The sequence below is a fragment of the Coptis chinensis genome, chromosome 2 (genome assembly GCF_015680905.1).
Source record: "Coptis chinensis isolate HL-2020 chromosome 2, ASM1568090v1, whole genome shotgun sequence".
NCBI lineage: Eukaryota > Viridiplantae > Streptophyta > Magnoliopsida > Ranunculales > Ranunculaceae > Coptis > Coptis chinensis.
In genome coordinates this window covers 80,444,940-80,460,694 of record NC_141457.1, presented here as the reverse complement: position 1 = coordinate 80,460,694, position 15,755 = coordinate 80,444,940, and the positions used below count along the sequence as shown (strand labels likewise).

General features: G+C 34.4%; 1 protein-coding gene, 1 long non-coding RNA gene and 1 pseudogene across 2 annotated transcripts; 2 read left to right on the top strand and 1 right to left on the bottom strand.

Annotated features, from left to right (window-relative positions):
- Positions 1-3,040: 3,040 nt before the first annotated feature.
- On the bottom strand, positions 3,041-5,387 carry LOC147518152 (uncharacterized). Its single transcript, XR_015214007.1, has 3 exons — positions 3,647-5,387; positions 3,261-3,359; positions 3,041-3,080 (listed from the first exon to the last, which is right to left on the bottom strand). It is a non-coding gene; the product is annotated as an uncharacterized LOC147518152 (long non-coding RNA).
- A 1,929-nt stretch (positions 5,388-7,316) lies between these two features.
- On the top strand, positions 7,317-12,719 carry LOC147518151 (uncharacterized). Its single transcript, XM_086593843.1, has 2 exons — positions 7,317-7,980; positions 12,691-12,719. Exons 1-2 carry the CDS (start codon positions 7,317-7,319, stop codon positions 12,717-12,719), a joined length of 693 nt encoding a protein of 230 aa, XP_086449969.1.
- A 795-nt stretch (positions 12,720-13,514) lies between these two features.
- LOC147518150 (monosaccharide-sensing protein 2 pseudogene) lies at positions 13,515-15,468 on the top strand (annotated as a pseudogene).
- Positions 15,469-15,755: the final 287 nt, after the last annotated feature.

Below are 15,755 nucleotides of genomic sequence, written 5' to 3'. Positions count from 1 at the left end.
TCTCAATGTTTCTGCAAGCACATTGCAAAATAAAGCTCGGATGAAGAAATAGTACCACAAAGTTCTTCCAATATTGCACTAATGTTGAAAGGGTTAAGTTTCATGGTATCAACAAAGTGTCACAAAAATAAGTACAACCACTACTAAAAGAAGGGCATTTTGTGTCACTTTTTAAGTGACACAAGAAGTCACTTGTGTCACTTTTGAAACTAATTCTGAAGTGACCTATAAGCCCCCGACACATAAAGTTCTACCAAAAGTGACACAAAAGCCTTACTAAATGTGTCACTTTTTGCTAATAAAAGTGACACTTAAGAATAGTCTCTTGTGTCACTTTTAAGAAAGAGTGTCACAGTGCTTGTCAAAAGTGACACTAGTTGTGTCCGTTTTGGACCAAAGTGGGACATAATTTCATCAAAAGCGACACATTAAGTATACTAGTTGTGTCACTTTTAGACTAGAGTGAGACATAAGTACGTCAAAAGTGACACATTAAGTATACTAGTTGTGTCACTTTTGGACCAGAGTGAGACATAAGTACGTCAAAAGTGACACATTAAGTATACTAGTTGTGTCACTTTTGAACCAGAGTGAAACATAAGTATGTCAAAAGTGACACATTAAGTATACTAGTTGTGTCACTTTTAGCCAGAGAGAGACATAAGTACGTCAAAAGTGACACATTAAGTATACTAGTTGTGTCACTTTTGGACTAGAATGAGACACAAGTACGTCAAAAGCGACACAAAAGCCCCTTACTTCTTGTGTCACTTTTGGGAATCAACTCTATGTAACTCGTATGAAAAAGAAAGAGACACATAAGAGTGGTCAGTTGTTTCACTTTTAATAGATATTATGTCACTTTTTCCAAAAGCGAGACAAATGAAAATATATTTTTTTTAATTTTTTCTCATTTTTGTATTCGATCGTATTCATTTCTCAACCTGCATCCTATACGTCATAACTAAAATCTCATTAACCTGCTTTATGACAGAAACAACATCCACATACATTTATCCAAACATCACAACCAAAATTACTTTAACCTGCTTTATGATACGGAAACAACATCTACTCGAGAAGAAAGAAACAACATTCAAAACAATTAACTTCTATTAATTTCATCGATCAAACCAAGTATTTATCATCTAGTTTGACTCCCAACAAAAGAAGTCATTCCAATACTAAAAAAAAAAAAAAAACTATATAACGCCAATACTATCCTAGCAATATCTTAGCTTGTTGTGCGCACTTCTAACACCAAAAAACCTAGCTGCCATCTACTCATCTGTTAATCGATCCATGCACCCAAGTAAGAAAAAAAGCAAGTAAATCAAGAAGGGTATATTGTACAAATAAGAAAAAAAATTGATAAGAAAAGTATATATACATAAAGAAGGGAAAATATGGAAGCCCACTTACCCAAATTAACTACTCGGATAAATTGTTGGATAAAGTCTATGAATTCAAGACGAAGTTCATCTATTTCAGTAGTGTAACTCTTCTTGCTAAAGAACTCAAATATCTGTTCGACAAAAAATATATTATAAATATTATGAAAATGAATCATGCAGGCAATGCACTGCCTACCATATTTACACATTCACCAATTTATAAACTAGCTAAGAGTATATGAAAAATAATGCTACTTTACAGTCACCTTCTTTTTTAGTGGTGGACCAGGATCCTCCACTAAATCTCGCATAAAACGTAATACATAATATCCGCATACAATACCCCCTAGTTGTTATAGGAACTACACATAATTAATACTTGCATTGCATTAGCATACACAAATTGGAAGATACTTTGTTTTGTATTCCAAAGAAACTAAACTTGTTTTGTCACATAGTTCCAATTTGGATTTGGATTGGATTCATCTTTCTCTTTCCTTTGGACATATTTTCCGAAAATGCATTTATTTATATGCTCGTTATTTTCAAGATATAATCAAATATACAATGAAAAATACAATAAATAAATACTAAACTGTTCACTAATAATTTAAAAACTAGATCAAATGACCCTCGAAAATCTTTTAAAGAGTCCAACCAATACACTTCCATTGATGGTATGTCAAGAACCATTAAGACCCAATTCCCCTACATGACCGGTTATGTGGATACAAATCCAATCAAATACTTTTAATTATATAACCAATCAGAAAAAAATAAATAAAAATAAAAAATAAAATAATTTTAATTATATGAAAATAATATATATGTACTGCAAATGTATAAACACAGTTACCTTGTGTTGAAAGGAATTAAAAGCACACGATCACCGTGTTCTTCAGCCAACTTCTGAATATATCGAGCCTTCTCATCATCCTTTGTATAAATAGTAAAATTTTCTTGGTTACTTTGCTCGAGGACTATAAATATCTACAACATATATAAATTAATATGAAAAGTTAAATTATAACCAACACAAATAAGTTCACCAAATTATTCATACCTCTTGTAAGAGATAATGCAACTAACATTTAACATTCTCTTCTCACACACTATGCTTGAATCGATAGGGACCTTGCAAATTCAATCTTGTGGTCAATATTCAAGTGTTTTAAAAGCCTCTGTGGAGGTTTTAAATCCAAACAATAAAAAATAAAAATAAGAAGGAGAACAATGAAAAAAATCAGGAAGCTTGGGATTCCTAATTGAATGAGCTGTTTTGATGCTCAAAACAAAACTTCTTGTCTTTAATCTTTGGAAAAGTTAAGAAGGAAATAAGTGTACAAAAAACAGGAAAAAAAAATGGGAAGAGAATAGAAAGATGTAGGCTTAAGCCTCAAGGCGCTAAATAAAAGGCTTAAGGCACAACATGAGTCTTCCGCCTCAATACATTTTTTAAAACCTTTTATGTAACAATGTTGTAGATATGAAGAAACAATGCATCATTTAGTAACAGACAAGTTGTTGAAACCCCATAGCCTCACAACGTTTATTATTAAGAACCAAATTTGGACAGCTACATACAAAAGGTATGTTAAAGACCACTTACAGTTCAAAGGAAGGCTTATCCTTGCTAGCCTCGAGTTAAAACAAGCCACCAGTAGTTTTCTGCTCCGCCTCGGCAACCTAAAAGAATGTAATCCAGCTAAAAGTGAATATCATTTTAATGCACTGTTTAACTTTAATAAAATTGCTTGGGGAACCTTAAAAAACAATACCTTTTTCTAAAGTTCCACTAGTTATGGACTCTTAGATCACTTGATTAATAACAATAGTTACAATATACATAGGATGAATTTATCTGACCTTGATTAAAACACAGTCATTTAAAGGCTTGATATCTTTGACTTCATCAGTCTCAGGAATACCCACAATGTCATCTTCCTTCAATAAAAGATGAGTTACCTGGATGTACAATTTTTGCAGTTATTGGCATATTCTGAAGATGAAAGAAACCATATGTGCCTACCGCATGTCCTTTAGATTCAAGAAGCTGGAAATAATGTGAACATTTGCAAAAGATTTTGTCTGTGCCATGAGCTTTGAATTTCATTACAAAGGTTTTGTGTAAAAGGATAAAGATGAGATCATTGATATTAACCAATGGGCAAAGTAATAATGGTTAATTTTCAAAATTAATTCCATCAGTTATACAATAACACAATGCAAATCGTGAAAGTGAAGCTGCTTACCAGCTGGTATGAACCAATGCATTGCTCAAGTATCTCTGCGCCCTCCATGTGAATATGCGTACGTAAAATTTTATTCCGACACGTGAAATGAAGAAGATTTGGGGTATTTAGTATAATTACATTGGAACAGGATATACTTCTGACGATTAACATTTCTAGACTTTCAGAGTGAATATCAACCACGCACAGTCAACTTATTCATCACGTAAAGATCCAATAATTTGATATTATCATGAATGATCTTAACATTCTTAAAAACTTCGCAAAAACAAATAATTAATTTCTGCAGCAAAAAACAGTTAGATAATATCAAATTCTTGGATCAGCAAGGGTTTCTTCAATAATAACAAACTTGACATTACTTAGAGTAAGAGAAATGAGGTTGGAACAACCACTGAAAGGCAAATCATTTTCCAATTAACCTGATGAACCTTGTTAGAACTAGTTCAAGTAACGATGTACATTTGAAGAAGCCACAAGGAAAAGTATATATTTTCTTGGTGGACGATCAATAACAAAATAGTTCCAAGTTCTCAACACGTCTCATTTTAAGTTCTTCAATCCATATCTCAAACTGGCCAGATACTATATGCTGCCTATAATATGTAAGTAGGCAAGAACTTATACTACCGGTGTGAGATGATAGGACATACCCGAATAGACACACCATATTCAAAAAGGTTAATAGAACCAGCAACATCTATGTTTTCTCTTATATTAATATTCTGAATTGATGTATGGTCGAATTTTAGTGTTGGGGTCGACTTCCATAGGTTCCTCCATTGTCTTGACAGAATGCATGTCATAACTGCCTCAAGTATAGGAAGGAAGCCCAAGATATAACCGAGAATAAAATCAGGAAGGTCATTAATCCCGCCATAGCCTTTAAATTTCTTATGTTCCATTTTTCTTAGTAAAACAAGCAGAGAATTATGCCATATAGAGAAAAAATTGTAGAGAGAAATGGTACAGCTCATATTATGATTAAAGTATTTAACAACAGTGTTAATAAGGAAAACTTAATTATATGCTTTGCCACAGAATTGATTGATCATTCCACTAAAGTCCAAGGGATTTGTTGGGTTGGTATTAACCTATTAAAGCTAAATCCAACCCAATGATATCCGTACTACAAATGCTGCTATAGAATATAGGTAGACACAAATACAGTAGTCATTTAATCAACCTTTTTTCAGAAATGGAAGTAATCTTATTGGCTTATAGCAAAAAAGGTTAAAGCATCAAATTTGTCACAATTGCCAGATGAAAAAAAATAGAGCCAACAAAAGACCAAAAGATACTGAGTGGCAACAGGGCTAAGAAAGGCTAGTTGCGAAGAATTGAATTACCTGGATGTACAGTTTTTGCAGTTATTGGCATATTCTAAAGATGAAAGAAACCATATGTGCCTGCCGCATGTCCTTTAGATTCAAGAAGATTCACATTCGAAAAATGAAGTCCTTCAACACAGCTAATTGATGAACCAATTACATGTCCTATTAAAACAGTAGTGAGAGATTTAATGAGGATTGGGTTTGGAGAAATGAGGAAATGGCTAGAAAACCCTAGAGAGAGAGAGACAGATGGAGAAGGAAGGATGGACAAAGCGAGAGACCGCGGGGTGTGGGAGAGTGCACGTGGGGAGGCCTAACGAACCCCGGTAAGAATTAGTTGAGAGGGAGAACGCGATGAGGTATGTTAGACTTTAGTGTTTTTTGGAGACGGAGTTTTGCTTTTCTGTTTTTTTTTTTTTTCTTTTTTAACCCTAATCCAACGGATTTCATTTTATTCTCATTTTATTTATCTTTATTTTCCTTTTATGAGGGAACCTAAAAATAGCCGCCCACGCTCAAATCAGGCAATTTGAGTTTCATTAGCATAGAATTTCTTGTGTCGCTTATTTATTTCGATTAGTATGTTACTTTTGTTTTCGTTTTCTGTTACACCCATAAGTGACACAACAAGGCAAGCCAATAGTGTCACTTTCAAATAATATGACACAAAAAAAAATGACCTGGGTCATTTTTCCTAGAAGCGACACATCAGCCCTCATTCCATAGAAAAGTGACACATCAAAAGTCTACGTGTCACTTTTTTCTAGTAAGTGACACGAGACATAAAAAAAAAAGTGACACAAAAAGCTCTTCTTTTAGTAGTGAACAATTCTAGGTATGTGAAAGGGTTATGCGAATAACATTTTGAGTGTTATAATTCGATATATCTAACATAATCTTTAGAGAATGTGGGGAACCGTCGGAAGCTGATTTTACACCCTATAATAAGTTATTAATTGAATAATATGTATTGTTTTTGAGGTCGCATTAAGGATATATTTGAAATAAATCGGTGTTTTATCATAGACATTAAAAGTGTATGATTTGTAATAGGGAATAGCTTCTACAAATCACCTATTTTTTAGCAATTTTTTTTATTTGATCAAATATATAAGAATAAGAAATACACTCAAACTCTTCAAATATAAGTATTAGAAATACACTCAAACTCTCCAAAGAGATTCTATGTACGTGAAATTGTAGACTATTATAAAACACTATCTTTCATATTAGAGTGCCACATAGGAGAGAGAAAATGTTATCTCTCATATTAGAGTGCCACATAAGAGAGAGAAAATCTCTTTTAGAGGTCTCTGCTTTAGTATATAGATAGTAGATTTAGGCCAATTATGTTTATAATAAATAAGAGTTAGTATTGTTTACGTATTTTTGTGTATTTTAGGTCTTGAAGCTATTTATGTGATTAAAGACACCATTTTGCATGGAAAACTAGTCAAGATGATTGCTAGAAGAGTTATATGTTTAAAGCCCAAGAATCAAGAAGAAAAAACATTTTTAAGCCCAGTCAAAGCTGGGAAGTCCAAGTCAATTTGGGTAGAAAAAGAACATAAAAGTCAATAGAACTTCAAATGGGAAAGCTAGAGAAATTAACAAGGTGAGAGTGGATAAGAAATTGAGCATAATTGGTCTACTCGAAACCAAAGTCAGGCAGAACAAATATGACTAGATCAGAAATATTTGTTGCCCAACATGGGAACATGTAAATAACTATGACAAGGACCTTGCTGGCAGAATATGGATTTGCTGGGACCCTTACAAGATAGAGTTAAGTAAGCTACGAGAATCAGACCAATTTATACACTGTAAGATCATATTCAAGCCTACTAATGAGGGGATCCTTCTCACTGTCGTCTATGCTCAAAATGCTAAAACACTTGGACTCAATCTATGGAGAGACATCCTTGATATACACAATTCAGTCAATATGGCTTGGGCGTTAGCAGGGGATTTCAATAACATCACAAAAGCAGAAGAAAGAGTGGGTGGCAGTCCTATGCACCCAAGAGAAGCAGAATAGTTTGTGGAATGTTTACAAAGGTCAGGGTTATCTGATATGAGTTACAATGGTTTCTTTTACACATGGAATAACAAGGTGGAAGGTAAAGGCAGAATCATGTCCAAGATTGACCGGTGCATTGTAAACAGTATTTGGAATGATGAACACCCAAATGCTAAGGTCAAATTCTATTCTCCTTCTCTGGAACAAACTTGCAAGTAAGGTTTGGCCCTTTAGATTCAATAACTATTGGGTAGAATAGAAAGAATTCCAGAGAATACTACAAGAAGTTTGGTAGGTCAACTTCTATTCAAATCCCATGTATATTCTCATGCAAAAATTGAAGCTACTGAAAGAAAGATTAAAACCATGGGCCAGACTCAATTTCTCGAACTTACATGCGAGAGTTGAACAAGCTAGAGAATGGCTATATGATGTTCAGAGGCAAGTTCAAGAAAATCCTTGGGACCAATTTTTTGGACAAAAGGAGAAGGAAACGCTACAAAGATACAGTGAACTAGCAAGACTCGAAGCTGCTGAAATCCTTAGTAAGCAAGAAAGTGAATGGATGAGAGAAGGTGATAAATGTACCTCTTTCTTTTTCAAATCACTTGAAGAAAAGATAGCTAGGAGTGGAATTTGGGCGATACAGAATTCTCATGGGTCTAATGTTTCTGGACAAGTTGATGTCACCAAGACAATTGTTAATTATTACTCTAATATTCTGGGCACCGCAATAGCTGACATATGTGGAGAAGATTTCTTCAATAACATACAAATCAAAGCAAGAATCTCTCCTAATATGAAAAATGTTCTTGAAGCAGATGTCATGCCTGAAGAAGTAAAGCTTGCTCTTTTTTACATGAAGGAGAACTCAGCTCCTGGACCAGATGGGTTCACTCTGCTTTTCTTCACGAGTTGTTGGTCTATAGTTGGTTATGATAATGACTTCACTACTACCATTCTAAATGCTTGTAAATTCTGTAAATTCCCTAGAGGTGTCAATTCTACATTTATATGCCTCATTCTAAAATTTACCAACCCCTCAAAGGTTGAGGATTTTAGACCTATTGCATTGTGTTACGTAGTCGAACAATTTAAAATTAAGGCTTATAGAGAAAGAGAATGCACAAAAAAAAATGCAATGACTTTTCCCAAAATACATTTTTTTTAATGTAAGTTAAGAAATTGTTAGAATTTAGTGCATGTTCGAATCTCATTTTTAGGGTTTACCCCTCCTATAATTGGGTAAATTAGGTTTTGGTCCTAATTGGGTAATTAGGTAAGGGTATTCTGGTTATTTGAGAAAATTCAAGATGGAAGTAGGACTAACACCTAATAATCAATCATTTTAGGACTAAAGTCTAAATACCCCATAAAAAGTAGGACTAAAGCCTAAATATCCCTTTTTTAAAAGGGTAAAGGAATTGTGGTTTATGAAAGGCTAAAGAAAGGCTCAAAGGGATGACTAGCGGAAAAAATTTCATATAGGTTTGAATTTCTAGCTATATCGATCCAAAAATAGTCTAAATTCTCGATTAGGATATGGAATAGTGATCAAGCAAGTGGATGTGTGATTTCTCTATTCGGAATTTACTTCTCCCTTGTGTCATTACTCAAATATTTCACTCATAAGGCTTTTAGGCTATATTCTCACTGGATTTGTAGAATAAGTATACTAGCCTAGATTTCTTAAACTTACTTCCAATACAAACATAGATGCTCATGCAATATATTTATAGAGAGATGTAATGATTATTACCTACATATTAACCTAAGTTTCTAAAAATTATTCTAATTAAGAGCTAACGTGAAACTTCTAGACTATTGTCATCATAGAAAAAGAAACAATACCAATATTCCTAAGTGTATAGTATAAACTTTTTATTTATATTTCTAAATTTTTGAATTGTTTTACTAGAAAACAAGTGCATATTATACATATCTATATCCTAATAGGTGCCTTAAATTAAGCTTGTTTCTATGCCACCCCAAAACAAAAGCATGCTTTGTCCTCAAAGTAAATCAAAATAAGAAGGGTATGAAATACCATTGAAACACGTGAAATTGTGGAACAACTGCAAAACAAAGTTAACACATACTAATATAGATAAATGAAAATAGATGCAACTCTATATGAGTTCCACCCGTTATGGGGATAACTAAAATTAAATTGCTTGGGACATAAGCAGACACAAACAAAAAATAAAACTTACCTCATATCCAGCATTTAGGGGTTATCCCCCTCTTATATATAGAAGCGAGGTTCTTTTGCATCCTGCCATGCCATGATAACTTGCCAAGCCTTTCTCCACGTATTATCAACCCGTGACACCTGTCAAGCGTTACTTGGTCTGATGGGGTGTAAGGAGCAACCCATTGAGGTTGGAGCCTCCATCTCGGCCAAGTCATAACACGAAACGAATGAACAACACAATTAGTGGGTCTCATAATTTCAACCCCAACCCAATCCGTGTAGTGGGCACAGAAATCAGGGAAACAAATAGTACATGATGCGACAAATCAAAATAGGAATAAGAAGGTACTTATGCCTCATACTATGACCTCTTGATAGACTAGCTACTAAAACCTTGGGAATGTTATATAAGAAACATCCCTCAGTTAAAGCAAGGAAAACATCACCAGCGGTATTATTCGCAGAAGTAAACTACCACTCCCCTAAAATATTCATCATGATAAAGAACATGGTAGTGCCAACATTTAGGGACAGACTACCAAGGGCTATGTTATATTGCCCTTGGTCTTCTACACGAAAAACCCCTCCCCCATAAGTCTCGTAAAAATACTCATAGTTATAAATGTATGCATTATTAGTCAGATATCCCCATGAGTTCGTAGGAACATGCATAGTGAGAAACATAAAAACTATGGTTTTACCTAGACTTAACTAATTAAACTCAAGACTAAGTAAAACAATTGAATTTACTCTAGTTGATATCAAAATTCTACTCTCGTTATCAATGCAATATGTGGAGTAGAGAATTCGTTCCACTCCTAGTTCGTTTAAACGTAATATTTCCTAGTTAATTAATTCTAACAAAAACTATGAGAGTAATGGATTGAAATAATGCTAAGATGGTGATTTAACTAATTAAATTATTCTAAATTATATTATGGCAATTCAATTCTAAGATGCGAATATGGAAAGGAATTAGGGGAATTTGATTCCACCTTGATTCGACTTAATAAACTAGTACAGAATTGTTGTAATCCTAATCTTTATGTTTTCACATAAAGATTGGGCCTTTCTAATCCCTAATTATTCATGACAATCTCTACCAACTAATAATTATCATGTGAGGCAATTTAAACCCATTCTCATGGCGAATTAACTACCTTCTAGAGTGGAATAGATTTTTACAACTATTTCTACACTAACACATCAAGTATTCATCAAAGCTTCATCAAACCCATCTAATGGAGGTTCAGCTCAGATTCATAAGACTATCATAACTAGAATAAAAATAATAAGAACAAGACATTATTGAAAGAATAAAATTTGCTTTATTAATCTAATTGAGAAGAGTCTAAGAATTCAAACTATATTAAAAACTAAGTACTAAATCAAAGTCTAAGTCTAATCTATAATAAAAACTAACTAACTAAAGAGTTATGCCTTTGTCCTCTTTATATAGAAGAGGGCTAGGTTTACAAATTCATGCATGAACTTTGGAGCCATGTTTTGGGCCATGAAATCAAGCCCAAAACCTGATTAATTTGGTCCAAAAAGGGTTTCTTTGTAGAAATTACTACAATAGCCTTTTATCCACTTCTACTCCTCTGATTGGATGAAGGCTTAGACCATTAGAAAGCTCTTTCCAAGCCGGTCGTTTTGACATATGGTAGGCCCAATTCCGAAATGTAAGTCCAAAGATATAGCCTTCAGAATTTCTGCTGAGTTTTATGCGTTATTTCTACCCGCGTTGACTTTGACTTTTTAGCTTTGACCTGACTTTAAAAATAATTTTTCTCCTTGAATCTTGGCTTTTAATTATAGAACTTCTTAGCAACCAACCTTTGCTCCTTTATCTCGCAAAAGGGACACATTTCTTTACATAATTGAATCCAATGCCTGGAATACATAAAAGTACGTAAACAGTACTAACTCTTATTTATTAATCACATAATTGGTCTAAAAGTAATATTGTTAAGGGGTTAAAACTACAATTTTGGGCTCTTACCAAACCACCCCCAAACAACATTTTGCTTGTCCTCAAGCAAATATGAGAAATTTTAATAAGTGACCTAAAATGGAGTTCTAACTAATCTCATTTCGTCGAGTGCGATTGCATTGACCATATGCAACAAAGCCTTAAACCACTAGGAATTCCCTAGTGGACGAGTTATAGCCTCGTGAAAGTTTTCTAGTATAGGTACTCACAAACTTCATCTCTATTACAACGACTAAGAAATAAAACTATTGTTTCCTTATTTATTATCATATATCTATCCATCTCACTAGCAATGAATACAGAATAATCAAGTCAAAACCTAAGCTACTATGTGCATAATAATCAATCATCTATAGAAAAATATATATATAATGAACTATGATATGAAATGTACTAACAAGTTCGTTTCTGAAACTTTGGAATAACGTCCTTAAGTAGGTCCTCACAAAAATATCAAGACAAAAACCGCTCTGATTTTTTCATTCAAGTTTTGATGTACTTCAGTGGGCAGTGGGCACACTTTATCTTACAATCTCAATGACACACAAGGAAGAAGCCGAAATCGATCAAACACATCTACCACTTACTATCATACTAACCTATTCCTAATCACTACAACAAACTGGATCTTTAGCGACAAAAGTTTTAGTGACACTAGAAAAACGTAGGTAATGATTCCCTTTGGTGACGTTTACAAGTGTCACAAATAAACTTTTGTCATGGTGTTTAAAACCAATATTTGGCAACGTTTTTAATGTTGCCAAAAGTCATAATCCAAATTATGTAAAATAATAAAATTGAGAGTTAGTTTTCGGCGACCTAATGAGCGTTGGCAAAATCTTTTGACATAAGGCGAAATTTAAAAACGTCGTCATTGGTGTGGTTTTTACACAACATCGTGAATCTTATGGTTTTTGGGACCAAAATTTCATTGTTAAAACTTTCCCACCCCATTGCAAAAAAAAATTAGATCTTGCCGCCTGGGTTTTTGTATCTCGTGCCCTCCTTCTGTTTTGGCACTATAACGAAATAATTTGAATAAAAAAAGAAAAGGGAAAAATAGTATACCCGGCCGCATAAAAATAGGAAAAATAAAATAAAGAAAAAGACCTAAAAGCTAAGGCAACAAACCAACACCGTCTCTCCTCTCTCACCGTCATCTCTCCAAGAAAGGAAACAACACCGTCACTCCAACGAAGTCTCTCAAAGCAACTAGAAAGCACGTCTCTTTCTCTCCTCTCTCACATCGTTATTCTCTCCTTCTAGCTAGTCTCACTCACTTGTGAGTATTCCCCACCCTTAAATCTAGAATATTTTAGATTTAGAATTTCTAATAGTTTTGGTTTTAATTAATAGTTTTGTTTTTGATTAATTGGTTAGGGCTATATTTAATTGAATTCGGTTTCGATTGTTTGTTGAGATTTCGCTCCAGTGCTGAGATTTCTCTATGGATTTTGAAAGCTAGGGTTTTTAAAATGTCGTTCCTGCCATTGGTTTCAGGTTCTCTTCGTCATCGTTTTACTATGTGATCCAAATACTAATGGCAATTAAGTTATTGTTTGATATACTCTACCTTTCTCTTTGAATTTGGGTTTATTCGCCCAATTCAAGAATTCTAGTAGCTTATTTACCTTTTTGATTCTTTCAGCTAATTAGGTGCTAAAGTTGAGAGGTGCAGTTGTTTATTTTGATGGACAGATGGATGATTCACGTCTCAACGTTGCAATAGCTTGCAATCGGCTTTTTTAGCTGGTGCTTGATCAAAGGTTTAACCATCTTTGAAATGGTTTCTGTTCATAAAGATAAGATCTCCGAATGTGTAATCGGAGCTCATATATGAGACCATTTAACAGGTATGTAGTAAAACCTTTTGTCACCTTAGATGAAACTTAACTTAGTTTTTGAACACATCAGTAGTACTCATTTTGAGCATTCATCAAATGTAAGGCAATTTTTCCTGTGTAGTAGATTGTACGTGCTACTCGGTTTTGCATTTTGGATCTGACCCTACTTCGACTATGTAGCAGAATAGTGGTTATGACTATTTTTACCTTCTCACTTTACCCTGCTCTGTAAACCAGACTTTTCCCATAGTAAAATTCAAATTATTGAATAAAGATAATATATTTGAATCTAGAACATTGAAATAACCTATCCAGTAAATACTTATGACAGACAATACAAGTGCGGTTTAAATAAACTTTCAGGTTAAAAATCTAGACCATATTTAGTTTTGTTTAGGTGGTTCATATGATGAAGAGTCATGTCTTGTCGGCTTCCTATACAATAGCTCAAACATTTTTCATGTTGTTGTTTATGCCTTTTGTTTTCAGAATGTTGAATGTGAAACTCATTTCTTGTGCTTTATACTTAAAGTATGCTTTATGGAAATATAGCATTTTTTTGGTGCTTTCTATAGCTAGAGGCATGATTTTTCATACTAAAGTATTAATGCCGCTTACCCCTTCTGAACTATATCTTTTGAGCTAAAAACTACTTTATCAGATATGCTTTGGAACTTATGATAGTTAACTATTATATTTATTTATTTATTCATTTTTTAATTGTTGAAATAAGCTTGTTACTTAGAAAGGTCTGGCGATCTGCGGCTGAGATGGCTCTAATAGTTGAAGGCCTTGGATTTGGAGGTGACACATCTATAGAAGAGTACATAATAGGCCCAGACAATGAACTTCATGATGACCTAGAACCAATTGACGAAGGACGGATCAAGGTTATATGGCACTGAAGAGGGACTTTCCTAGGTTGCAAGACCTATCCCTGGGTAGAGTACTCTTGGTCTCATGTCTCGTCATGGAAGCATGGAGAGCCAGAGCATTCCTCTTATGGATCCTTTGGTCACCCTCTTTGGCAGTGTCCATGAAAAGCTTCCCGAGACAAGAAGCGTGCGAAGTATGCTTTTTCCCAATTTTGGCAGCATGTTTAGTGTGGTAGAACATCAAGTTAAAAATGAACAATGGGATGAGGAGAGTTAGAGGGAGGGAGAAGACTACACATCTGATGTAGATGGCAATGATTCTGATGACAACTTGCAAAGCTCGCTGCTGTCTCGTCAGACTACAAGCATGGAAAAAGACATGGTGCCACTTGCTTCTCATGGCAGCATTTTGAGCATGAGATGTAATAAAAGTCTCATGCAAGGGAACGCTGGGGACCCAGTTGGCAGTATGGGTATTGGTGGTGGTTGGTAGCTGGCTTGGCAATGGACGGAAAGGGAAGGTGAAGATGGGCAGAAAGAAGGAGGATTTCAAAAGATCTATTTGCACCAGGAAGGTGTTCCTGCATCTTGTCGTGGGTCTCTTGTTTCACTCCCTGGTGGCGACGTCCCTACATAAAGTGAGTATATTTAGGCAGCAGCTCTCGTAAGTCAGCCTGCTTTGTATTCAAAGGATCTAATTGACCAGCATCCAGTTGGTCCAGCTATGCTTCACCCATCTGAAGTCGTTAAGGGGCCAAAATGGGGTGATCTTTTAGAGCCAGGAGTGAAGCATGCTTTGTTAGCTGGCATAGGAATTCAAATCCTTCAGCAAGTGAGAGAATTGTTTCTACTGAAATCCTTTAGAAGTTTTGTTATCTATTGTAACATGTGTCTGGATGAAGCTCATATCTAGGTTGCATTTGTGTTTTTTATGGATCTCCCAACTTAGCACTTGAGAAGTTCATAGTCTCTTTGGCTGCATAAATTGTACTTGATTTTTTGCTTTCTTGTTTTAAGAAGAGAACAGGAAGCTCTAGCATAAAGAATCTTTATATGCCAATAGGCCGAGTGACTATAATCTTTATTCTTAAAAATATGTTAGCATAAAGAACTTTGTTCATTTGAGAGCACAGATATGGATGAAAACTCATGAGCTTCCTTTAAGCTCATAGGACAGTGGGAATTATGTTCAATTAGGCGTCGTGTTTGTTTTGCAGCCCGTCTTTGTTCCTTTTTTTTTACTTTTGATTTTAACAATCTTGAAGAAAATTAGTTATTGTAATCAATTTTATATAAGGGGGGCCAAAGTTTATGTTTTTAATGACCCTCTATTTTTTGACAAACTTTTATGCATATTTATTTTGTAGTTTTCTAGCATAAATGGAGTCCTCTACTACACCCCTCAGATTTTTGAGCAAGCAGGAGTTGAAGTTATTCTCTCAAACATGGGAATCAATTCAGATTCTGCATCCCTACTTATTAGTGTTGTGACTACCTTGTTGATGCTTCCTTGTATAGCTGTTGCAATGAGGTTCATGGATATCTCAGGAAGAAGGTGATTCTTCTTCCCTCGTCTTTTTGCATAGCATAATCCAATCAATTTTCCTTCCAGTGTCGGTTTTTTGCTGAATTCTTACCATGTACAAATATCCATTTTTATTATACTTTATCGCTTTACCGGTCTGAAAAAGTCCATTCATATAAATGATTGTATCCTTGAGTAAAGTCGAGTTAGTGTGATGGTTTTGATATTTTTAATGTAGTTAGACAACCAAGCGGAAGTGTTTTATACTTAAATTTCATAACTGTGAGACTAATATTATGCATAGATGATCAATAAGGTAAT